This window comes from Aquila chrysaetos, chromosome 20 (assembly GCF_900496995.4).
Source record: "Aquila chrysaetos chrysaetos chromosome 20, bAquChr1.4, whole genome shotgun sequence".
NCBI lineage: Eukaryota > Metazoa > Chordata > Aves > Accipitriformes > Accipitridae > Aquila > Aquila chrysaetos.
The window spans coordinates 11,830,098-11,856,620 of NC_044023.1; the positions used below are offsets into that span (position 1 = coordinate 11,830,098).

The 26,523-nt window shown below is 44.7% G+C and overlaps 1 protein-coding gene across 11 annotated transcripts in view; it reads left to right on the top strand.

Annotated features, from left to right (window-relative positions):
* Window positions 1–26,523, top strand: part of MGLL (monoglyceride lipase) — a 108,804-nt gene that overhangs the window by 39,490 nt on the left and 42,791 nt on the right. For 4 of the 11 annotated variants that reach the window (XM_041118672.1, XM_041118671.1, XM_030043734.2 and 1 more), the window contains 2 exons: window positions 3,109–3,247; window positions 23,987–24,093. In XM_041118672.1, the coding sequence (XP_040974606.1) occupies window positions 3,109–3,247; window positions 23,987–24,093 (246 nt within the window). Of the gene's footprint in view, window positions 1–1,038; window positions 1,155–1,238; window positions 1,477–1,654; window positions 2,010–2,279; window positions 2,535–2,687; window positions 2,895–3,108; window positions 3,248–23,986; window positions 24,094–26,523 lie in introns of those variants that run through there. The other 7 variants (XM_030043740.2, XM_030043737.2, XM_030043735.1 and 4 more) reach the window with 7 other exon arrangements.

Sequence of the window (26,523 nt, forward strand, 5' to 3'; positions counted from 1 at the left end):
CTCTCCCCACCTCTCTGTGGCCCTGGGAACTCGGATATTCCCAGCACCACAGGGGGAGAGGAGCCTGTTCCTGGCATCAGGTTTCATGGATGGCTGTAGGGAAGCAGTGGAGTGTTCCTGGCAGATAAACTGTGAGCAGGGGAAGAGGCTTCTTTCCTTCTTTCTTTTCTCCTTAATCCAGTTATTATCTGATCTGTATCCTTTAAATAAATATGCATGCCCTTGCTTCTTCCAACTCTGGAGCTGGCTTGTGATAGCTCTTTAATTCCACCCATCCGTGCTTAGACAGTAGCTGGCCTAGCAAATTGTACACCTCCAAGTACAGCTCCCAGGGCTCTGGTTAAGACCCCATCTGACCAAAGTCTCGCTCATTATAAACTACTATAAATGATGGGTTTGGGTTTTTCTTCAAACAATAGCAGTTACAGGAATATGTAATTTTGCTTTTGCCGTTTACAACTAAACCCTCCCCTAGGGCATTTAATATAAATGACACTGAAAGAGGAAAAAATCTGGTTTTGATTTCCTTTTTATTTTTATATGGGTCATCTCTGAGGTTTTGCATTTATTGTTATTATTGTTAGCATATATTTCTTTCCTTTCCTCAGCTTTTGTTTCCAGGTTTGGACTCAGCGAGCACATTGCCTAGCTTTAAAAAAATATTGTTAATAGCTGCCTCTTCTTAAAAAGGCCTGAGATCTCTAAGTATGCGTAGGTATGTAAAAACTAAAGTTTGTAACGCTATCCTGATGAAATGTAGAAGGCCTGAATCTGTGTCCTTAATATAAACAATTTAAAAGTGCTCAATAAATGCTAAGCACTTACCAGTATTAAATGACAAAACTCAGTATCGGGATGCCTAAAGGCTGGGAAGCTATTTTAACTTCAGGGAACCTTGCTGTGGCAATTTTCATAGGCAAGTATCGCATACCATCAAACAGAGCTCAGATTACACAGCCGCAACACATGTATTGCGTATAATCTATGGTGATCAGGTGCATTATTAGGCTATGCGTGTATAAATTATATGCTGTATTTATAAATTGCCTCTACCACGAATGAGGGTGCAATGCAAGGGGCTCGGGTGCTCCTCTGAGCTCCCATCTGAAAGACTCAACCTTCCCGGCGTGGCTTCCAAGTCCGAAGAGCCGCAGGTCTATAGGCGAACGGTGAAGTTTGGATTCGGGACTACGAAGCGCGGTTCAGAGCGGGGAAGCCCAGAAGGCAGCACGGCTTCACAGCCTGCCGTCGCTCGGTTCGGCGGATAAAAGCCGTCCACGCTCCCAGGGTGTCACTGGCGGCCACGCACGCCCGCCGGCAGTCAGCTGAGCGGCCGCTCCTATGGCCGGAGCCCGGTGCTTCGGGCTGGTCAGCCGGCCCGGGCTGGGGGCAGCGCTGCGGCTGCCTGCCCCCCCGCCGCCCCCCGCCGCCGGCGGCCATGTGAAGCCCGCGGGGAGGCAGACGGAGGCTCGGCCGGTGAGGACCCACCCGCGGGCGGGGTGGTGGTGGTGGTGGTGGTGGCGGGGGGGGGAACACCGCGGCTCTCCTCCGCTCCCGCCGGGCACCGCTGCCCGCTCGCTCGGCGCCCAGCCCAGCCCGGGCGGCGGGGGGGGGGGGGGAACGGCAGCAGCGACCGCGTCCCGGGCGCGGCACCCTCCGCCCGCCCCTCCGCCGCCTCCGGGAGCAGCCGGTACCGGCGCACCGCGGGGTGGAGCCGCCCGGCTTCGGCTCCGCTGGGGGAATCGAGGAGGCTGCCCGCCTCGCCGCGGCCGCAGGGTGCGTGTGCGGGGCTTGCGACCTGGGCTCGCGTCGGTGCTTGGATCCCTCCTCCTCCTCCTCGTCCTCCTCGTCCTCCTCCTCCTCCCTCCCGCTCCCCGCCTGGCAGCGAGGGGCTGGGGAAGTTGCGCTTACACGCGAGCCGGCTTCGCAGCGGGGATCGCTCTGAGGAAAAGGGGCTCCCCCCTCCCTCGCCGCCCCCCCCCCCCCCCCGTCGCCGTGGCCTCCGAACAGTAAGTGGCAGGAAGGAAGTAAAGTTGCAAACAACCTGCAGCGGCAGGAACTTTCTGAGCCGCCCCAGCTGCATGTGTTCAAGGTGCCTTTGATGTGTGTGCAGCAGCTTCTGGAAAGTGGACTGCAGCTTTCCCACTCGTCAGCCCTCCCTCTCCCCCACCCTTCCCAACCTCCCCTCCCACCACCGCCACTTCAGCCCACACACGCAATTTGTTGGAGAAGGGAGGGAAAAAAAAAAAAAAAAAAGTGATGAACAAGAAGTGGTGAATTACCCAAGCGACTTTCCTCAAAGAGCGAGCGAGCCGGGAAGAGGAGCTTGCGGCGAGCCCGGCGCAGCCCGCCCGGCGCACCGGAGCTGCCCGGGAGGGACCCGCCGAGCACCCACCGGGGACCGTGGGGGCTGCGTGGTTGGCGGAGTGTGAATGCATCTCCGCAGCGAGGTGCAAAAAGCCTTAGCTGCTTGCATTCGACTTGCGATGTCGGCTCCTCACTAGAATGCAAACCCTTGCACAGGATGAAAACAGGTTTGTTGCGAATTCTCCTGGAAATGTTTCATTCCCCACCGCCGCCACCTTCCTGTTTGAGATGTCAGAGAAGATCTCGATGATGACACGGTGGCAGATACCTCTGCTGCGTACCCTCCGCTGCTCTTTGGAGATGTTAAGGCAGAGATAAATCTTTTATGCAGCTGTCTTTTCGTATCTGTAGCGGTTGCTGCACAATCTGCACTTGATTGCAGCTAAAATATTCTTTTTAGGATCCGTTTCACAAAACGATGCAAAATAAACACAGATGGGAGAAGTGGGGGAGAGAAAGCTGTAATGAAGTAGTGATGGTGGATTGATCTTCCCTCCTTCCCCCTCTCCGATGCCCTCCCCCCAAATGTGAGCCTTTTCTGAACACAAAATGCTACGTTTCTGTTTTAAAGCACTAAAGATTTCGGGGGGTCTTCGGCTGAGGTTTTGGAGGGAGACTTCCATCAGTGGTGCTTGCCTTACTGACTGACTTTCCCGAATGTCTGTGGCGACCAAGCCCATCAGCCTCTATCTTGCCTTCACCTGTTTTAAAGTATGTCTTGTTTCTTCCAACATCTTGCAGGTCATTCTTCCAGAATGCCAGAGGAAAGTTCGCCAAAGCGGAGTCCTCAAAACATCCCGTACAAGGACCTGCCCCATATCGTCAATGCTGATGGGCAGTATCTCTTCTGCAGGTATTGGAAGCCAGCAGCAGCTCCCAGGTGAGCACTTTCCAGCAAATGTCCTTTTTTACGATCAGTAAATAAGACTCTGTTTGTGTAATTATTATTTATAGCTTAACTGGTGTTACAGGGCTGTGTGCATGGAGCTTTATAGAGCCACTAAGAGAGATTTCTCTCATCTGAGAGAGCCCCTACTGGAAAGACTGTATTCTCCAAACCTTTACTCACTCAGGTCGGCCTTATAGATGTAAAACATGGAGTTACTGTCATTTCATGCACAGCTGGCTTGGTTGGCAGTTCAGTATGCTACTGGGTGGCACATGCAGGTGGCTGATGCCTATCAGCAATAAACAACTATCTTCAAACTAATAGCACAGGCAATCAGGGAGGGACGGGATACAGGCTTAGGGATGTCTACTCTTTCTGATTTTCTCAGTGTCAACAAATTAAACATCAGCTGACTTCAGTTTCAACAGTAGTAGCCGAAATAGGGCAACGGGCGGAATATGGTTTGACTGCATTGGTTTTTGACTGTTGTTTGGGGGTTTTTTACTTATTTATAGTTAGTAATGATTTAGGGAGCTCTTTCACTGGCAGCTGTGATTTCAAAACTGACCTCAGTAATAAATACGGACAAGGAACCAGACAGATAAATTTCTCTAGTGTTTTTGTCATAATTTAGATAATCCCTTTACTGTAGTAGCTTTCTGTGCTGATTGTGTGCTGATTATGATCTGCTATATAAAGCTATCTCTGTTTCTCCCATAGTTAGGATCCTTCTTCTTCCTCCCTGTAACTGCTGGCTTGGCATGTATTTATGCTACCACTAGTTACATACATAGCTACTTCATAAAAATCTGGATATTGTTTTATTGTTTTCTTTTTCTGCAAGCCAACAGGAAAAGCTATGTTGATTTTATACAGCTAGAAAACAGTCACAGGAAAAAGTTGTTAAAGCTGTAGTAGGGAGTTAAACTTTTTCCTTGACCACCCAACAGGTTAGACGTCATCCTCTGTCCAAATCAGCCTGCGACTGCGCCGAGAGATGGATATGGGTCCAAGTTAGCTGGCCTTGGGTTTTATGCCTGCCAAACTAAGGGGTAGTAGGAATAACATAGAGCTGGGAGGTGGGCAAGCACCGAAGTACACTGTCCGCAGAGGGGAGGGCAGTGCAGCCACCCCACTATAGTTCCATTGCACTGGTCGGGCTGTAGAACATGGGTCTTGGTTAAGATCGCCTGGTCCACAGAACATTTTATAGTTACTTCTGCTTACTGCCTTTCAGAAACAAGAAGGAAAGTTTTTGGCACTGGTGCTTTACATAGTCTTTGCGCCAACCTGAAGATTTCCTCTACAGAAAAAAAAAATGCTATTAAAACAAGCTTCTACTGTGAAACCAGGCTGTCTTGTATTATAATGCTAATTAATCATTAACTGCCCACAACGGGTCTTCACCCAGTTGTGGAATTGTTTTCTTTTTTCATGTTTAATTTCTTAGCAAATTAGTAGTGAGTGGATGGGTCTTTGATCCAGAAATGAAAGGATGATAAAGAGCTGAGAGTTAAAACTTGGTGTCTAAGTCCTCTGGGTAGTTAATTTTTTTTAGGGCTCTGTGCACCAAGCAGTTAATTGAGAGCGAGCTTGCCCTAGTTTTGTGACAACAAAAGTGGATGGGCTCAGTGTTGCTCATTTACGAGTGGTTCCTAAGTGTGTGTGTGTGTGTGTGTGTGTGTGTGTGTTTGCATTTGCGTGTTTGTGTATAAGGAGGGGGCGTACTATTTATTATTAGCTCTTTTTGCATTGTTATGTATGAGAGAGATGGTAAGTGACTGAATAACAAGTTAGTGCCTGGATCCTACAGTCAAGAATGCTCTTGAAGTGCTTTGATAGGCAAACCAAAAATACATTTGTTTTTTTTCCCCTCTCACTTTTCATAAGTAGCTCAGCTTCTTCTGCTTCATATGTAGAAGCTCAGGAACTTTCATCTAATTTTAAATGTTCAGCGAAAGTGATCTATATATATGTGTATAGGGAGAGAAAGAGAGACACCTCAGGGGACTTTTACAGGCTTGTTACAGTTTATTCTATTTCAAATACTGAAGGCGATTCTTTCAATCTTCTAACTCAATTGTTGATTCAGGTTCAAATCTTAACGCTAATGAATGACGCTATAACCGTCAAACGGTGGGCTCTTTCATTGATCCATTATGCATCTAATCCCAGCTAGAGCTATAGAAATACCTCTTCACTGCAGATGCCCAAAGGTTATCATTGCCTTGTCTTCTGTTAGAATAGAACTTATCATCCTTGATCCCTCCCCCAGGGAGGGGAAAACCCGGGATATCTGCCAAAGGAAAAATTAAAAAGTAGCCCTAGCCTGGGGTTGAAGAGCAAACAATGGCTAGGCAGTCTCTGAGAGTGGGGCCGACCGACAGACATTACCCCTCGGAGCTGGGCCTTCTCTTTTATCTCCTCAAACAGACCCACAAAGGTGGATAAAGACTGTAGCAGACTAATGTGCTGTAGCCTTTTTTTTTTTAAAAAAAAAAAAAAGGTTTGTCGGGAAGATGGGGAAATTTTGTGAGGCTTTTTTGCTTCATGCTCACAAATATCCAGGCTCTGATCCTGTGTGATGTTGATCTGACTGATCAGCCCATACTGGTGCACATATGGAAGCTTTGTTGTAAGTGCCACCGAGGCCAAGGTTGTCCTGTGAGTGAAAGGCACCTATTGTGAGTTCCTCAGCAGGGTCCGCTTTGTTTCGAAGGGGGATTTAGGTGATTACTTCACAGGAAGCTGACGCACAAAGGCACTCAGATGTCATAATGATTAGATGGGGTAGATAGAGAAGGTAGTAATGGGACTAAGGAAGGAGAGCGACAGTGTTTTCCACTTGTTTTTCAGGTGGGAAGTCACTCCCAACAGCAGAGCTGGGGACTGGGTGTCTTCTTCTATTGCTGTCTGCTGGCAGCAACGCAGGTGCAACTGCCCCAGCCAGCAGCCCTGCAAGCTGCCCAACTTGTTGAGCCAGTTTCATCTTAAGATGTAATTAAGTGGTCTTGTTGAATGCAGCAGGGAAGAAGCGGCAGTATGTTCTGGTGTCCTTTTCATGTATCGTGCCAACAGCAGGATTTGTGGAGCATGAAAACAGGTAGCTCTCCGGCGCTGAGTGCTCACTAGTCAGTGCAAAGCTTCAGATCTGGGCAAGGCAGGTCATTTTCAGGACCATGTAATGTTGTTTGGAGGAAGTAAATTGCCGGTACCAAACCAGATAGATCTTGTGCCTATAGTGTGTCCCAGTAGTCGAGGAAATCCTACTTAATGGGAAAGCAGTCTTTGTGTAAACAAAAACGACGCTTCCATGCAAGGTTAAAACCTCTGCCACCGCCCTGAGCGGTCTCAGTCAAAATATGAGGTAACAGGAGGTGAGGAATTAAGAAACCATGCTCTGTTCCTAGCTCTCAGACAAAGCTGCTAAGAATAGAGGTGGGATGAGGAAGGGGAAGGAAAGTTGGGAGGAGAAGTCAGACATTTCCTCTGAGGCCCCTAAAGGGCCTGGAGAAGTTCAGAGATGACCCTCTTTTCCTCTCTGTTCTCTATCCCCGTAGCTTTTTCTGGATGCTTCAGCTGTTCCTGTCACTGCCTAGATAAGCACAAACAGTCTGTTCTGGGGCACTTTCAGCCCCTCTGCTTGACCTCAGATAAACCCTGTGAGATTTATTAATCCAGGGTAGTTTTTTTCAAAGGTGCTAATAGCCTGCAGCCACCATTGACTTCAGACAAAGTGATGCTTAACTCTCTCCCTGTAGATCAGCCACTCTAGGGTGGACACTTGAAGCTTGAGACACTTGTAGTTAGAGGATGCTTTTGAAAATGTGGGTTCCAAACATCCGTGTATCTGAGCTTCCTCATGGATCAAACAAATCATTATCTGGCTAGTTAGCATGATGCTTGTGTGTCTCTCCACGTAGTGGTCTCTAGGTGCACTTAGATGATTGCCAGCAGCTGAAGTGGTCTGCCTGAGGAGGCTGCCTGAAGCTGAGACATGTGTGGGTCACAGATGTGTTCCCGGTCAATTGTTAATGTACGCTAAAATGGATTGGCTCAACTTTAGACATTGTGACCATGTTTAAGTGAACAGAGTTGCAACTGTCTGAGTAAACAGTGTCTTTGTAGGAGTTCTTTCAGTTCTACACCTGACAAGTGTGATTAAAAATACAAAAATAAACAAACAAAAAGCACTCGCTTTTCTGTTTACTTTTTTTTATTTGTTTTACTCTTTGAAAAATGCCTGTCATTCATTCTGACATGTTAGCAGTGAAAGGCCAAGCCAATAAGGAGAAAATATATTTCTCTCTTCCCCAAGGACTTTGCAGAAGTGCCTGTGGTGCAGAAATACAAACTGCCTTTATATTTGAACTGGCCCTTAAATTGTGAATATTGCTTGCTGATTTTGGCACCTCATTACCAGCATTTCCGTGGCATTTCCAGAAGAACAGCACAGCTCCCAGCATGAGCAGATGACAAAGCTGAATATGACTTTCAGACCCTTCCAAAATGAATAAATAAATAAATAAAACCAAGTGAAGTCAAAGCAAAGGTAATCAAGTCACTAATTATAATGTCTTTAATTATACTGTGTTAGTCTCTAGAAATACTTAAAGGAATTTCTAATTCAGTGTCACTCTTGAAGAACACTTTTATTTGTACTAATGAGGTCAACTTCAAACTAACACACAAGGCCCAAATTCGTATGGTGCAAAGTGACTTATGTCAGCACAGTTTGTCGTAGGATGAATTCAGCTCCCTCTGTGTGTCTGATCACATCGTACACAGTGCAAAGGGGAAATAACAATTATCATTGTTGAATCAGCATTCCAGGCTTTGCTTGCTGTGTTGCTATTACCTGAGTTTCTAAAGCCTCCCTTCTATTCATCAGCCGTGAATGTGTTCCTTTAATGCCTATGTCCTCTTTGCTCCATGCGACTGTCTTATTCACGGTGAATGGAGGCATCCTTTTATGATTTCTTACGCATTTCCAGAGGATGGGCAAATTAGCAAACCAGCTTCACGTAAGAGGGACTCTGATAGACAGGAGAGCAGCTGTGGTTCTTGCTGTAGATATTTCCAGCCGGCTTTTTTAGCAGGATAATTTTTTTCAGTCCCCACAGGAATGCTCAACAGAAGCAAATCTGCCTTTTATTCCACAGAACCCAAGGAAAAAGGCAAATAACAAAGGGAATAACAACTGTAATTTAAACTGTCCCTTTTGCTCATTGCCCTGTTAGGATCAGCTTCTGAGCACAAGCGTACAACTTTGTGACACTGGTGTGTGGGAACAAGGTGACTTTAGGAGTTCCCTGTTGTGAATCTCAAAGCAGTAAAATTTCATCCTGGTCCTGAGACAGCAGCAAAGGAAGCAAAATCAATGTTGGTTCTCAGTGAGCCACCTGATAAACTCTTGGAAATGGTGCTGTCCAACACGGTGAATATCAGAGGTAGAGGCAGAAATAGGAGAAAAGAAGAAAAATGGTCTTGAGATTGTGTTGAAAAACTCAATTTCTGCTCATGATTCTGCGAGAGACTAAAGGCTGAGCAAACCTTGCTTTTCTCATGCAAATAATTCATTTGCTTTTAATGGGATTACAAGTCTGGTGATCAGTATTGGCTTTGTACCATGACTCTGATGGATCCCCTAGCTGGTCACTCAGCAGTTAGAGCCCTGCCTGTCCCTCCAGGTCTCTTTATCATGACCAGACCCTGCACTGGCTCTCCTCTCAGACTCTGGTGCATAAATTTTCTTCAGCTCATCAGACTGGGAGCACTCTAAACCAGTTACTTGTTGACAGTGGTGCAATAGTTGAAGCAGACAAACTCATCAACCTTATCAGGGTTCCAGATGCAAGAGCACTTTACTTCACTAGCACAAGAAATGTGTAGGTTTAGACAAAATGATAAAACCAGCCACACACAGTTCCTTGCCTCAATTTCTTCAGCACTCTTGAACATCCCTTGGGAACACACAGCAGCTCTTTTAGATCACCGTGAATACATCTACAACAAGAGTTGGCTGGCATAGTTGTACTGGCTAGAAGAGGGTATTTTTTCTAGATGCCTCTTGCAGAGGAGTTGGCCTGTGTTTCCTTGCAAGTTCCCTTCAAGCTGCTGTGACTTTGTGCTTTTCAAAGCCAGGGCAAACATCTGATCTCTTTGTTCTTCTAGGGAAATTGCATTGTTCTAAGAGCTGTCCCTGTAGACACATTTGGCTGAGCTGCCTTCCCTAGGTTCAGGTGTGCCTTTGCCCTAATGTGCTTCCACTTGAATGGAAGCCATCAGTGTTTTAAACCTCCTATTGTGCCTTATATGAGAGATGTGACACAACCCTGATAGCAAAAGGCTGATTCTCCTAAGTATCCAAGGAGATAGTATTGCCTCCTGCCCATCAGATTCTTTAAGATATGCTTAGGCAGGTCCCTTACCTCATCACACCCCAGTTAGGTCCTTAACTATACCCATATGACCCTGCCCTGTACTCTACCAGTACAGATGTTCTGACACTGTATCAGTATGGCTTATTATCCTACAGGAAGGAAATTAGCAGCACCAGGGTAAGTAAAGTTTTTCGACATCACTAAAACCATATCTCTCCTAGCGTTTCTTCTTGCAGACCAATAAAATTTCACTTACGTTAAGTGGAAGAGAAATACTGGTACAGCTATCCCAAATACCAACCTTGGGCTAGTCCCAACCATAAACATGTTCTAAAGCAACCAGACCTGGGGGAGTCACTGGGTGGTGGTGTCAGGAAGGCATCCCAAAGCTGACCAGACTCTCTGTCCAGACAGTGGTACCAAGGTGTGGCCTTGGGGCCAGGCAGGGAACGGCCAGGGGAAGTGGTCCTGGTGGCCAGAGCACTCCGGTCAGATTTTCCTGCCTCCAAGCACACTGCTACGGGCTGTCCACATCAGCTAGGGCAGGAGAGGGGATGGGTCTTGGAGCGTGCTCTACTTGGGGATGTGTTTGTTTCTCCTAGGCAGATGCAGTATGTCTGTGTCCAAAGGGATTCATTATTTTTGCAGTGGCAGCCATGTAGCCGTTTTCAATGTCCCAAGACCTTGAGTAACACCAGACTTCATGAGTACTTCCACTGGAATGAGAGAGACTCCCCTTCTGCATGACAGACACTTGCTGTCCAGCCAGAAGCTATCTTCATTTCTGTTTGGCAGGCGCTCACTTGATGATGGGAGCCTCGGAATCCTCCCATACCAAGTGATGGCAAGGGCAGCTTGCTAGACCTAGAAAATTTAGTGTCAGAAAACAGAATAAAGAAGTCATTGAGGAGCAGAGAACGGGCAAAACACATGGTGAGGACAGTCATTAGGCAGTGACACAATGACCAGTGATGTACAGAATCGGACCCTTAATTTCTCTGTGCTTTTGTTTCTTCATCTAAAATTGGGTGTAATCATCCAGGCAAATGATATAAATTGGGTCTGGAGTCCCTAGACGAAAGGTGCTAGAGAAAGTAAATTATTCCTTGAGGTTTTGGTGGATGAAGAGTGCTTGATGTCTGAAGAGAGATTTTTTAAAAAATCCACTAAGTGATGCATTAGTTGTTCTCTGCTGTTCAGCTACAAGTAAATTGTCTCAGCAGCAATCCGTTAAAAGAAAGAAAAGAGAGAGAAAAAAAAAGGAAACAAAATATTGACAACTGGGCTAAAGCCAAACATTCAGCAGTAATAGTGTAGTAATCATTTGCTCCAGTATTGTGTATAGATGGGTAAGGAGAAAATGTACAAACTGCTATAGATTTGGTAGGAAAGAAAGATTACTGATCTTTTTCAGCCATCTATCTAACCTATGATAAAAAGGGCTTGCTCTGTATGTTTTCTCTCTTCCTTGACGAAGCTTGAAGCTTGCAGAGTGAGGGAATAAAACTTAAATCTTTGGTCTTTTTTTAGAACAGAAAGCTGGTTTAATTCGCTGTAGGTGTCAGCAGGTTAGCTAGTTCACCAGCTGACAAGATGAGCTTATTTTTATAATTTTTCAATGTATTTTTTACTTTTATTTTTCAAAACTATCTCAGTGAGGTTTCAAATTCAACTGTCAAATTCCAGAAATCTGCAGTGGCTTAATTTGCTGGGCTAAAGGCATGAGGAGTGATGAGGGATCAGTAAGTAATTAAACTGTTGTAGAGATAACATCTATCCCACTTAATGGTTAAGCTTTTTCTTCATTTTTTCAATTTTGTGTGAGAGCTAGTCTACAATATTTGGAGTATTAAACACTGTATTCTGGGCAGCATTCATAATCTCGTGTTATGAAAAGGATATTCAAGCCATCAGCTCTCCGCAGATGATTTTAGCAAGGAGCGCCAAGCATCTCAACCCAGGTTGTCTTGAAAATGCACAGATCATCTGTCTGACACTATTAGCAGCCCACAAGTTCATTAGGACAGAAAGCTTTTTAAAAATTGACTTTTTCTTCCCAGGTTTGCTGTGGCCCCACGCATGTAGCACAGGGCTGGAGCTCAGGGAACCCATGGTGACATTTTGACCCTGCTGTTAAAACTCCCGCTGATTGCTGTAGGGTCAGGTTTTGCCTCAGGCTGTGTGTCCATCCTTGCCTCGGGCGTGCTGTGTTGCCGCGGGCAAGGTTTTTTACCTCTTGTGCTTCAGTTTACATGACAGTGGGAGGAAGGGAGCGTTGATCCTTGCTTGGGACAGGGTAATGGATCAGAGCACCTCTTGATGTCCTGTTCATCTTTGCATTATGTGACTCTACAGCAAGCTTAGTTGCACCCTTCGTAAAGCATTTTGGTTTTTGTGAATGAGGAGTGTTGTACGAAAGCCAGCTGTTGTTATTATTTGTGCTGTTTACTTACTGGTCACATTTCTCGGCGCTGGGGAATGGAAAAAAAAAATCAATCAGCAGATTCACTTTGTTTATATTTAATTTCACTTTCAGTGTTTGGGGAATGTTGATTTGTTCAACACCCCTCCTTCCTCTAAACCGCCTAGTTTTACATAGTCGGTGGAAGCATTGTCTCATTCTTACACGTAGGTGTACGTTTCTCTTTTGAAGCATCATTTAAGGGTTCTGACCATCAGGGGTTTGCTTCCCGCCGCGCGTGTTCTCCTGTTGCTTTAGGAGAGGTGGTCGGATCCCTCAGCACAGCTAAATGCAGCATCGAGGCTTGCTCACCTTTTGCGAAGCCCAGCGCGGTTTCGCCCGCAGCTCAGCGGGCAGTTTGGGAACCTCCGCCGCCCCGTACGGCCCCGCCAGCGCTCGGGCACCACGCGGGGCACGGGCACGGGCGCTCCGGGGCTCCCGAGCCCCATCCCTGCGTCACGACAGCCGAGGTCTCTCTTCCTGCCCGTGTCCCACGCGGCACGCGCAACGGTTCGGCCCTCGTCTGGGAGCTCCGCGTCTCCGACGCCGTCAGCGGCCCCGGTGCCGCGCTGTAGCGATGCAGCTGACGAAGCTCTTCCCGTTCCCGTTGCAGGCTGCGGCAGATGCACCCCTCACGTGGGATCCGACGAACGGTGTCTCGTAAGTTGGCAGAGGAGAAACTCAGGAGGAAGGGCAAAACCTCTTCCCTGCTGCTAGCTCAGACATCAGCTCTGACTCTTCGCCGGCAATCGGAAGAGTCGGAGCCGGCCTGGCAGTGGCGGCGTTAATAACTGTGGTGTTGAAAGTATTTGCTCTTGATGTTGCTGAGGCTTTCTAAAAATGGTCAGAAATATGTGGTACTTCTCAGTTTCTGGTGAAGCGCTCCACATAAAACGCAGCGTTCCTGCAGCAGAATAACAGCTTGTGGTTTAAATAAATGTTGTTATTTCTGCTCTGCTGTAGGTGTACATGTATGTTTTGGTTCAGTGACTGCCAGATACTGTAAATGAGTATTGATTTCCTTTTCTATTTTAAGCTTTTCTGCAGAAAAGGCATCCCACATGCCTTTAGCTTTCTTTGCCTGTACCTAAAGTGATTGCAGCCAAGGATTTATCTAACTAAATATTTTTTTATTTTATTGTTACCACTCATCCTTATTTTTGTAGTTGCCCCCCAAGTTGGCCAGTCTTGGAGTTTAAAGCTATTACATCCAGCCCTTTTTGAGAGCAAATCAACAAGACAGTGTTTAAAACTCATGGCAAGCGGTTCCTTATTTACATTAGCGTCGCAGCCCTCGCTGCCACAGGTAAAGCTGTCTTGGTGTTAGAAATGAAAGAACATTTTAGGAAGCAAGTAGCTAAAGTCTTTGGATGGCCAGATTAGCTCAGTGAGGCCAAGAAATAACACAGACCTGGATTTGGCAACCATAGGCTGAAGTCTGTATCCATTTGTTAACTTTTAAGTCATCTGTAGGTAAACCATTGCACCTCAGCCACAGTTCAGATTTACTTTTTGGTTCAAAACGTGAATAAACATTTCAGCCTTTAAAGCACATGTTGCGGCAATCACTGTCTTAGCAGGATTCTTGTGTCTCACATTTAAGTGCTCACATTCAACTTTCTCTCCTACCTCAGGTCTATGGCAAGCGTGGAACAGTAAATTAATTGGAACACGCTCAAAGCCTTGGCAAACACTTTGCCTGTGACATTACTGATTTCCCAGAGGAATAGCTGCTGATATTGATTTTGACAGAGCTTGTGAAGCCTCTTGCTGCAAAGATTCCTCTCATAGCTGGGCAGGGCTGGAGTGCAGCTCTGGGATGTGCCGAGATAGGATTATTCATTGGAAATTGATGTGCTTAATCTCGAAGTATGTTAAAATAGACATAAGTGCTTTATGATTAAGAAATCAATCCCTGAGTTTCTGTCTCTAATTTTATGGGATAATTCCACCCTGGCTTTTGGAAAATCACGGAGAAAAAGATTGGCTATTTGGAGACTCATGTTATCTGTGATATCTGAGCTTTTTATGAGTTTGTCAGTTTGTTAAAGATAACCAATTAAGATCTCTGCCAACACAGAGGACTGCAGACAAAATTGGATCAGAAAGGTAAAAGTGAGGATGGGTAATGGACTCAGTGCAGGAAGTAATCAAGAGTTCCACATTATAGGTGGAATTGCCTATAGAATAGACTATCAGGTCTAAGTATTTCAGGGAATTGAAGTTTTATGTTTTGCTTTAAATCATTGCCGTACAATTGGGAATTGCACAGCCAGTGCTTTATTAAAAAGTAATAATATCATACTATCTTGAATTCACAGAACAGGTAAACTGTCATCCCCTTTCTTGCTCTTTACTTATTCACAGCTCTCTTCCAAGCTAGCGAAGATTTGCCCATGTAAGCCCAAAATGCCTGATCAAAGTACTTCAGTTGTGCAGTTTTTATTGCAAGGAATGGCTTGGAAATGCTCTGACCCCCTTGTGCCAGATGTGCGCTTTTCAGCTTCTTCCCTGCACAGGTGCTAGGGTGATGAGCTGAATTCTTCCTTTAATAAGTTTTTCAATATTGCTTGTCAGGAGTTGTCTGTGCCATCCACTCCCTGCAATAACAGCTTGAGACTGGAAGAGATTAGAGCCGTGGCTAGAGTCTAAAACGGGGACAATCCCGTTTTTAAGAACCATTGATTTTGTGGGGAGACTGACCATGAAGAACCCCCGATGAGCCCGGGTTCAGACCACTAGTGTTGTCGAAAAATAGCTTGTGAAAAAAATGAAGTCAAAAGAAGTCTACAGACTTGTCTTAGAGGACTTTAGGAAACAGTGCTTGACATTTAGACATTGTGTCCTCTGCACCACTTTATGATTTGTCTCAAACTATAAGCACTTCTTGGCTAACACTTGAAAATAACTGAGCAAACAAGCACGTTACTAAGGACTTAAAAGTCACCACGTACTTGTGTGGACCTAACCAGAGAGATGGCTTTACTAAGTAAAGTGATTTACATTGTTTGAAACCTACAGAGGCTCAACTAGAACTCCTGACCTCGATAGAGGGATACTGCTGTCTAATTCCATCTTCCGTGCTATGCAGAAAGGTGAGATGAAATGGTCAAAATGGGGCTAGGTTGCCATGTAGGCAGCATTCTTGCATGGCTTGATCTGCTCCCTTAATCAAGCACACCTTTCTGGGAAGCCTGCTTGGTCTTTTAGGGTTGAGTTGGGTTTGTCAGGCTATGAGCTTACAGCAGCCATAAGTAGTGACTTGTCACTGGAACAGGTACCAGTGTTCTGAATGTGCCGAGACTGCAAGTGAACTCAGTAAGAAGGAACTGGTTTTGCACAGCTACTTTGAAACAGAGACATACTTTTATATAAAAATACCTTCTTTGTTCAGTGAACGGATTTAGTCCTGAACTAGTGAGTAGTGCTGAGTTTGAGCGATAGTGACTGTGCAGAAGAAAGCTTCTGGCCCTTTAATAGCAGCTTGCTCATGCTTTGAAAGGACAGTCCGTCTAATTACGCAAGCCTTTCTTTTTCCAAGGCTTTGGCTCACCAGGCAGTGCCTGCATTTTGATTTCAAGAAGAAACTGCTACACGACTGGCTAAACGGTAATTTTTGTCCCTTTGGAAATCGTTAGAGGTTCAGTGCAAGTCCGTGAAAGAGGAGGGGGAGGTCTGCAAAAACTGGTCTTGCTCTTACTCCCTGTTTGTTGGTTCTCCATTAAGAATCATGGTCCTGCAGCCACCTTCCATCTGCGGTGGCTTTGCTTCCAAGTGAAAATTAATTTTTAATAAAATTAACAAGAAGTATCTTATTTTTCCTGATTTGCAAGGGGAGCTATGTCAGAAACTCTTTTGCTTCTTAGAATATTCTTCCCCTGCACCTTAAAGCTAATCTAAAAATTTTGGGTGTGATTTCAGATTGACTTGAATTTTGCAGCTGATGTCTTCTATTTAAATAATGCTTTACACAGTTTTCTTAGAAATACACTGACTGCTTTGTGCATTCATCCTTGTAGTTCCCCTTGGGAGATATGACCTCCATTTTATCTCTCTTGTAGCCCTTGTACTGAGGAAGGGCTGAAGCAGAGCAAAGTACAGAACCGGCATGTCCAATTCCAGCCTTACTCCCAGCCAGGTCCAGGGGCAGTTCTGCCCGAGCTCCCTCCGAGTCATCCCCAGCCTTGTGTGTGCAGTGATGCCTACACCTTGCCTCTTTGGAAACAGAAGTCACAATTCTTCTTTCAAGGATTCCTGTGCTCTGTAGAAGGGCAGCAGCAAGAGGAAAGCGCAGCTCCAAACCCTGAGCCGCCCATGTCTCCAGAGTGCTTGTCTGCCTTGCAGATTCAGAGCAGTAGGTCTGGCAGCCAGTTCTGACGAGGAAAACCCCATCTCTGATATCAAAGTGGAGGAGTGTCTCCCCGAGGCAGACCGTGTAACTCTAGAATCCCTTCTCCTCAGTTTTATCTAAGAAAGGGGTGGGAAGATCCGGCCCGTGAATTTTGAGCTACACACCACGCATTTCACCTCTGATCTCAGCCTTGTGTCCCCTAAAATATTACTTCAGAGCTTCCTTGAAACAAAATACAGCTGGTCTCAAATGTTAACTTCGCAGAGATTTGTCCAGAGCTATGCAGTTGCAAGGTTCCAATAATTCCTTCCCTCCCACCCCCATGTGAAGTTTCCTTCATCTCTTTTCCCTATATTAGACCACTCATGAGTTATTCTCCGTAAGGGCTTGCTTTTCGAAGAGCTACAATAAATCAGCCTAAGCTGTTTCTCCACATTGTTTTCTGCTGGCTCTAGCTAGATCCTGTTGAACTGTTTGTTTTGAAATATATCTGTACTACCCAGTTCTGTCTCTGCCCCATTGATTTATGGTGTCTACACTTTCTGGTGTTGAATAGCTTACCCATGTTACTCCTCCTGGAGGCCATGGCAGTTCTCAGATGCTCTCCTAACTCTGTGCTGATGAGGGATTGTGATTTTGAGATGTATGATGAGACCAGGCTTGCAGACATGTTGCAAGAGAGTCGTTCATGGAAGAAAGCGGAGATTTTAAGACTGAGCCCTAAGTCTCTATGATGCTAGACAGTAGGATGCTGCTTAAACTAACAGCAGCCCCTTTGGACAGGCTTGAATCAGAACTTCCAAGCCTGAGTAAATGGGGAAAGTAAGTAGGAAGCAGAGTTTGCTGGAGAGGTTTATTTTTTAGTTTAGGATCTCGACAGGAATGAAGCTACTGATTGTATTCGACTGGACCAAACCAAATCAAACAAAAAACAAATGTGCAGAATCCTCAATCCCCACAAGCTCTATAAAATCAAGCGGAAATTTTGTAGTGTGAGCATAGTCTCCTTTGACATATTCTGTGGTGCTTAAAGGTTTTTCACAGGTTAAACGACTACATTCTTGAACTATTACTTACCTCAGTCTATCTGGAAGAGGTGAATTCCTCCAGATTTGGAGCTCTGTGAGATACCCATGCTGATGCTACATGGTCTGTGATATTGAGAGGAGGTCGATAGACACTCGACTCCAGGCCGTTGCCATTCTGACTTGCTTTTTCTCCTTAGTTGGGAAAAATAGCTATAGAACTGCTGGTTTAACATAACATTGTTCAACTTCAATGATGGCTGAAAAGGGAGGTGGCTACCCAGATTATAGACCTGCATGGCAAAGCTATGGGCCAGTAGAGCAGAGGCTAAGAATGCATTTCTCAAAAAAACTGAGCAAGAGAGCAAGCAAAGCTCTTGGGTGTAATGCCTCCTTGAAACATGGCTTGGAATTGGGAGCAAAGGCATTCCTCTTGCAGCTTCAGAGAGACATAACTCTGCACGTTTCCTAGAGACAGAAGGGCAGCATGAAGGGATACACCTGACTCCGCCATAAATATTCCTGTCTAATCGGAGTCACCGGGCTGAACTCTTAGCTAACTGCGTGGGTCACGAGCATGCACAACATGAGAGAAATTGCCATAACTATTTGTAATCCCTGTCCATGGCCCAAGTTTTGTCAGGGTTGCTTTGGGACACAAATCACCTCAGAAAAAAAAAAAAAAAAAAAGAGCAAAAGCTGACTCAAAAAGCAGATACAGAGATATCCCTCTTCCAAACTTCAGGTCTTACACCCAAAGGAAGAGGCTCAAGAGCCCTCCAGAGAAAAGGTCACCAACTGTGAACAAAACAATTCATTCTTCATAATGTGTTCATGGAAATGATTAGCTGGAAATTAAAAAAAAAAAAGGTAATCTTTAACCACATACCAAGGGTAGAAAATTGGAATGACGGTTAAAGCTTAACAATGTTACAAGCTGCTTAATGCATAATCCTATTATGTGAAAGATAACTAATCTTCATAATCAGCGAGGACCACTAACCCAACTAACACAAGAATGCATACCTTTAATTGATTTTCCATTATAATATACTTTGGAAGCAAAATATACATACATGAAATTACATTTTTAACAAGTTAAAAAGGTCTGTGAGCAACTATCCAGTTGCTTGTCCAAAAATGCCACCAGTGAAATGTTTTTGATAAATAAAGGTTAATTGCTCACTGTGGTTCTAAGACTCGGGCTGATGCCAGCTACAAAGAAATTGATAAATCAGCTCAAACAACACAATAAAATGTAATACTTCATTTCAGTAAGCCAGTCATTTTTCTGGCAGCCTAGCTATCTCAGAGCTTTCCTGTCAGTTAGTTTTTAAAAATTACTTTAGGAATTTAGTGTCAAGTATTCAAAACTGCTCAAGTCAGATGTTCTTTGTTAGAGCTGATCTGGTTCTGGTAACGACATACATAATACTAAATGAAAAGCATAGTTGCCTTACATAGAATAACATGGCATTAGCTTAAGTTGCAAGGGCTTGATTCAGGAAATCACTTCCACGTGTGATTAAATCAGTCCTTATTCAGGACAGCATTTATAAATCCTTTTTAACTTTCATCTTGTACTTTGTAAGTCCTACTGACTTTCACGAGTTGAAGAAAGTTTCCTGAGTTTAAGCAATTACTTAAATATTGTTCTGAGGAGGGATGCTTTTGAATGGGGTGGAAAAGATTGCATTTTTCTTATATGTAGTCATAGGAAGCTTGTCTTCAGGTCTTTGGTCTAGTCCCAGTGTTTTGGGTTATTTTCTGGCAATAAAAGAGCATGCACAGGGTCCCACAGAAGTGTCTCTGTCCCCAGAGGACACAAGATGTTAAAATCATACCATCCCACTCACAACCTTCCTCATCTAGTTCAGTTTCAACATGATTTTTGTTGAAAAGAAAGCAAGAACATAGGTCTTATGCACTGTGTTTCTGGCCTGCCAGATTTCATAGCACAGCAGCTTTCTGAGTGTTGTTTCAAGGTATGTTTCTTCTAATGACCAAGCCCTGGTTTAAGAGGCTCTTGCTCATTTGCATAAGCCCGGTGCTGCAATTTATTTTCCCTGCAATTGTTCTCCTGCAATTGATTGTGGAATTGCATCTCTAAACAATTGTCCTGGCATGGCAGAGGGGGCAGAGGTGGCAACATGCGCCCAGCAGTAAAGAAAGTGGGAACCTCTAAAACCGGTTCCGCTCTTGCACCTGGAACTGAATTGCTGCCCTGCGAAGCTGCTCCCCACGCAAGAAGTGAAATTTTAGAGGATGTGAGGTTACAGCGAGAAATACGAAAGAGTTGCAAACAGCTAAAGCTTAGATCAGCTGGTGACCTCTCCGAGAGGCAGGACAGTGTGTTCATATGGGTTTGTGCACACCGACTTTGCGTTGCAGCCTGGCTTCTACCACTCCCAACCTGCCTGATGGAGGAAAGGATGTTTGCTCGTGCCGTGCGCCAGCTGCATGCGTGGCATTGCTGTGTATTGCTTACTTAGCAAGCTGCAACTGCAACATGGAGGGACTGGTACCAGTCATGGGTGACCAGCACAGTGGAGATGTGGGAGCAGGGACTGGTCACTGGTATATACCATCACCTCCGAATGGGAGATAAGTAAACACAGCCAGTACAGTGATTCTCCTGCCCTCTTGTTGTAATAAGTAACTGCATCTGTTTGCCAAGCTGTGCAGTACCAGGAGGCAGAAACCTGCAGTGGGGAGGGAGGAGGTGGTGAAGGCTATGGGAGGGGCAGGGATCTGTGAAAACCGTCTGCTGCTTTTGCAAACAGCAGTCAATAAACTGGTTTCCTTTAATAGCCATAACTGTTGTTGCGCTCGTTAGGTGAGAGCAAGAACGTGGATGCTTACTCATGCTCAGCTCACACCTTGCCTTTGTGTGGAAACACACCTGCTGAATGTGGGGAAATCGTGCTGTCGCGTGATTAGGTGCTTTCTTGAGCAGATGCCAAAACAATGCTATTTCGAGATGTTCAGCAATTACCGTTCCACCAGCCAAAGCCAGCTGAAGCATCCAAAAAACCGTCAGGTTTCCTTGCCTGCGGTTAGAGAGACCGGAGTTAGCAAGGGTTCAGGCACAGGTCAGTCTCCACCAGAAAGCTTTGCAGGCTGTGCACAATGTTTTCTACCTGAGATGTGCGAGTTTCCAAGGATTTCACCAGTACAATTGCAAGAGCTGGAGGTGAAGAAACTTCTCCCCAGGATCAATTTGATACATGGCCAATAGGCAAACCTTGTTTAAACAAAATTTCCATTGAGGTGGCACGCAGAGGCACTGCTGCAGTCCTGCAAAATCTTAAAGCCTGCAGGGTTTCTGTATTAAAGGACTCTGTTGAAAGCAGTCTCTGATACTCTGTTATTCGAGCCGTTGTGGTAGGAAAGAGCAGGCTGCGATTCGAGAACAGGGGTGTCTGCAAAAATGTTTACATACAGTGAAGAACTGCTGTCAGTCAATCTAATCACTCGTATTTTCATGCCAGCTTGCTAGTGAAAATATGTTGAACCATGTATTTGTTATACTGCCTTCAGGTATTATTTGCCAAATCTAAACTTGTTTTGTAATGGAAAATGGGAGATTAGGTGAGAGAGCCAAATCCTTCAATCGTTGCTCAGATGATACTCATACTAATTTCAGTTTTTCAAGCTGTTGTGTTTAATGTACGGCCCCTGTGCTTAGACCTGAAAGCTGGAGCTAAAGAGCTGTGTAGATGTGACCTAGTTTTTAGTCAGTAAAGCCACTCTCACTTTTTATTGATCAACAAAACGAGCTACTTCTGTTTCAATGTAACAATTTGGAAATTTTGCTCCTTGTTTATGACTATTGATAGGACAAAACTTTCAAAAGTATCTAAGTCTTCTTGACAGCTACTGCCATTAGGGCTTTTAAGGCAAAAACAGTCTCGGGAATTTTATTCAGTATTTTGCAGACAAATGATAACCCAGGTCTCTTCCCTGTGGTGTCCAAAGGCTCAGTTCTGCAATGCCGGGCAATTGTTGTGCTAGATGAGAGGAGAGGTTGCATGAACACCTGGCCCCTCTGAAGCATTGAGTTTTTTTCTTTTCTCACTGGTTTCACAGAAGATGATGGGTCTGAGCATCTAGCAGGATGTTGTCAGGCAAAGTCGTGGTGCTGCATCAGTGTGAATGAAAGCAAAACTAGGGCTATGCTGTCAGGGGGGATGAAATAACAGCAAGAATTTCCTGGCAGAGATCTCTTTGCCAGCTTCCCATTAGGTTTCATTCGCTTGATGCATTTCAGTGCATACATTCAAATAATATTTCTCTGAGAAATGAAGGGCTGTATTCAGTCAGCCAAGCTGTACCTTAATCTCTCTGCCTAGTCAGCAGAAAAAAATACAGGTCCTCTAAGAGTAACCGAGGGCTTAAGTAAGACACTGAGCAGGGAAGCTGTCAAGAGCCAGGTAATAGGAGGTGTACGGCAGAGAGACTTAGCCTGGCTGAGTCTGTTGGATATCAAGGTGATGGGTACACAGAAATTTTCTCTCACATTTCCTTAGTTTCTGCATCGGTGTCCTGTGCACGCAGTGCCACTGCTTGCTGTACGGCAGAGCCCACAGCCTGTGGGTTAACAGCCTGGCTTTGCTTCACCCTGTACCCCCTGCTGCTTTTCTGAATGTTTGGCAGATCTGCTAGCCCCAGGCATGGGGACTGTGATGTCTCTTTAGGTGACCCAGAACCAGGGCTGAGGTACCAGGCCATTACGCGTAGGTGGAGAAAGAAGCATTTGGATGGTGCCTCCAATTTTCAAGGGCATGTATAGAGTAATGTATAGAGTAATGACTCGCTCTTCCAGCACTGGTCGCAGTGTCTCTGCTGGGCTGCCTGTGTCTGGGAGAGGTGGGACACGTAAAGCCATGATGCCTCTGCTGCAGAAAGTTCATATTCTCTGCGGTGGAATGAGCAGTGTCTCCATTTCTTCAGTATTTGGAGCTATAATAATAGACCCTGCACTCTGAAAATCAGACTGTCTGGCAGGTGCATTGATAACTTGACAAATCTGTTGACCAGGGAAGATGACAAAGGAAGTAATGACTGCTCCACACTGATTGTTTTGAAACCTTCAGTGATACTAAAGAATGTTTGCAAGGCACGGCAAGTTAAATATGCTACATGACCTAACCTCACCCTTGCTAATTAGTATTAGGCAGGTACCGGAGCATCTTTGCATTGCTGCTTTTGTGTTTGCAGTTTGCTCTGTAAAATCCTTCTGGTTTCGATGGATGCTCTTTCAAGCTGTCTAACATGACCAAATACTTTGAAGCAGGTAATCAAAGAGCTAGAGCAGGAGTTTCTACATCACCCAACATCTTCTTTGCAGTGAATACACTGTCTAAAAAGGTATTCAAAACCTCAATCAAAATAAAGTTGAGGAATTCACTAGCTGCAAACTGCTGTTATTATTTTATGTTGTCAGTTCATTTAATATTTCACTGTTAATGTACTGAAAATGTCTAACTTGTAGCCTTCAAACTGTTTCGTGGTTGGTGATGTTGCAATGACAGGTGGTACTTTTAAATGAACAAGTTATGTTTATGTTGCTAAAGCTGGATTTTAAATAGTCACCTGTCAAATTCAGCAAAAATTCTGTAGTTTCATTGCTACTTCTGCTATAGTTCTAGTCTAATTCTATACAAACTTTGCCCAGTAAAGACACTGGGAAGGTTCATTCAACTTCAGTGACTCTCACTTGATGCCATTCCAGTAAAAGTAAAGTATCATTGGTAAAACTGGAATCTTTGAAGATAAGTATTTGTGTGTCTTTCAAAAAGAAGTGTCTGTTAGACTGGGGTTTTTTATGATCCCTGTCTGTAGTTGTATGGTGGCCATGTAAGAGTCACTTTAATCACCAATGTGAAGCAACTGTTTTGGGGCAGAAACTGGAATGGTAAAATTATCAGAATTGGGGTAGAAAGGTAAAATTCCAAACTCCCACCAAAGTTTTGGACTCTGCCTGAGACCTATTCTTTAGCTGAAATTTCATCTTTAAGAGTGCTCTGTAGCATCAGACAATGTTGCAAGTTATAAAGTGAAGGACAATATTTGTATTTGAAACCACCAAGAGATACCAATCCCAAAATAAATCAATGTCAACACTTAGACTGTAGGAGCAAAGTAGACGCCTCAAGCCCAAGATAGAGTTACCCAGCTCAAGGATTGATGCTGATGCCTATTTGCATCTTCAACTTGCAGCAGACCATGGTGGCAAAGAAATGGGAAAGAGCAGCGTCTGTCCCATGGGCAGCTGACTTCCATGTGGTCTGTCCTACTATCACCTGGTGAAGACCAGGTTGGTGGAAGGTCAGGATGGCAACTGTTTCCCGTCTGTTCAAACCCACCTCAGCCATCATATACTTGCCTTGTATTTGCTGATGTCTGAAATGCTGTTGCTAAATTGAAAATGCTGTTTTTACTTGCAGCTCTGAAACCTTTGTGGGTTGATTGCCAAGTTAATGATTTATACCTTAATGCTCCATTTAGGGCCCTCGTGTTTATCGCTCATGGCGCTGGGGAACACTGCGGCCGCTATGATGACTTGGCCCAGAGGCTGACGGGACTTAACTTGTTTGTTTTTGCCCATGACCATGGTGAGTAGCCTAAACCAGTATTTAATTTACAGCAGCTCAGGACTTTACTGAAGTAAATGCCATTAAAGCTACTCAGCAGTGAGAGAAGTGTCGATAAAATATTTACACCTCAGCATAAATGAGAAAAGGATCATTTGTTGCTTTGTAAAGATCTACATATTGAATCTGTAAAAAGCTATCCCTGTTTACCTTGAGTTTTTCCTCAGTCTCGTCCTTGACGTTACTGCTGGTGCTATTTTAACCTCTCTGTAAGGGATTATTTCTCTTTCACCTCCCTCTGGGGGGGTGAAGAGGTATTGTCCACTGTGAAAGTGGGACTGGGAGCCATTTCTGCTGGTTCATGGTCGATGTCCTAAATGGTCCCAGAGGGGAGGCTGAAAGGACAGCATAGCTTTCATATACCGATACAACTAGACAGCTGCACCCTTGGGACGTGGAGAGGTGTGGAGACATCACAGACCTTTCTTTGGACACATCTCCGCAGTCCAGCAGAGATGCCAGAGCTGGCTGTACACACCTTGGTTCTGACAAGAAAGCAGCTTGAGTGCATGCAGGGCTGTGATAACACAGCAACACCACTTCAGCCCTCAGCCAGTAGGTCTGGGCAACGCTGTGCCAGACAGACTTACTGTCCCAGCCTCTTCTGGCTGGAAGATCTCTGCTCTGTGCTCCGTTCTGGGACGTAGAAATGCTGCGTATCACCAGATCTCCTCCTGCACATGAACCGGAACATCCTGATAACATATTTGAACCATCTATCCTGGTTCTTTGGTATCCTCCTGTCACACGTGACTCTTGCAGCTTCATGACTTCTTTGTGCTTGGAAGTCTTTGCTTTGTCTTTATCATTGCAGATAGCTGCCTCCCTGCAAGAGTTACTCTAGATATTAGCAAAATGAATCAATGGGATTAATGATGGCAGTCGACAAAAGGAAAGGCCAAATTCTGATCTGACAGGTTGAAATGGGATGAATCTCGGTGTAAATCTGATCTCCTTCTGGCAGATCATCCACTGACATTGGAAAGTATACTGCAATACACTGGAAAGTATACTGCAATTTACTTGGCTGAAGCTGAGACTCAAACCTGCCCCTAGATCTCCTCAAAGACAGGGCTGCTTGATTTGAGCTTGAAGATCCTGAATGCATATGAGGCATTCATTGCACCATTTAGTCTGCGAGAGGAAAGGCAAAACCTTACTAAAGCCAGGTAACCAAGGCTTCCCCTCGCACTTGCTCTCACGACTCACTTTCAATCACAGCAATGCAAAAATGTGCAAAAACGAATCCTATATTTTCCCTGAAAAAGAGAATACCTAGTCCTCGGGACAGCTTGCAAGGAAAACAAATAAACCCCATGTGATTCTTCTAGACAACTGATCACATGCCATATTCAGGCCTGGCTTTACAAAGGCAGTTGACCCATGCAGAAGTATCGTTGCTGACCTCATGAGTCTCTTTCTCCCTATATAGGCGCAATATTTCTAAGTGTTGATTCATTCATTTCTATATACTTCCTTCTGAGTTGGACATAGGCTAGCAGGAGTCTGCAGTAATCCCAGTAGAAAGTGTCTCCATTCCTCTCTGTTTATCTGTATGGCATAAAGTTCATGAGAAAGGCGGTGGAACAGGCCACTTGCTGTCTCCACTCTGCCGCTGCTGTTAGTAGACCACAGACAATATATACAAAAAGTTACTGAACTCTGGGACACACAAGCAATTTATTCAGAGCCACCGTGGGCCTATGAGAGACTACGCACTGTGCACACAATGTCATGCCTTAGTTCCTCATTCCCTTAAAACTTGGTAAAGGTTTTAAGAAGTAGAGTTAAAATAACAATATTTGAAGCAACAAACCTAGAAGAAACGATAAAACATTGTATTTATCACATGGATTTGATACGGAGAATGCTTCTTCTGTTGATAGAGAAGGGCCTTTGGGTTGAAGGTTCCCGTCAGGAATTTTTTGTGCTGTATAAGGAGACAGTTATTTGCTCTCTTTTTCCTTTAATATCTTTTTGACTAAAGAAGCATAAATATTTTGTGGTTTTTTTCTATAGACTGATGTTACTAGATTAATTAGTTCACTTTAGTTAGTACAAATCTGGTTGCTTAGGCCAGTTAACAACTTCATTGTCCCTACCAAACCTACAGTTTTCTTTGTAAATTCAGTTTGGTTTTCTTTATCAGCAATGGGGAGAGGGTAAAGAGGAACCCAAAAGCAGAACAATGGAAACACAGTTGTGTTACACAAAGAGCTAATTTAACTGAGCTTAGATTCGCTGTAAGTTCAAAAGACAATTAACGTATTTTAGGCTCTGTAAAATTATCTTTGCACCTAAAGAGGTAAGCGGTGAGGATAAACTTTCTTTGATGGAATACAGGTTACAGCCTGAGCTGGATGCCAGCAAGACCTGAAGGACATAAACACC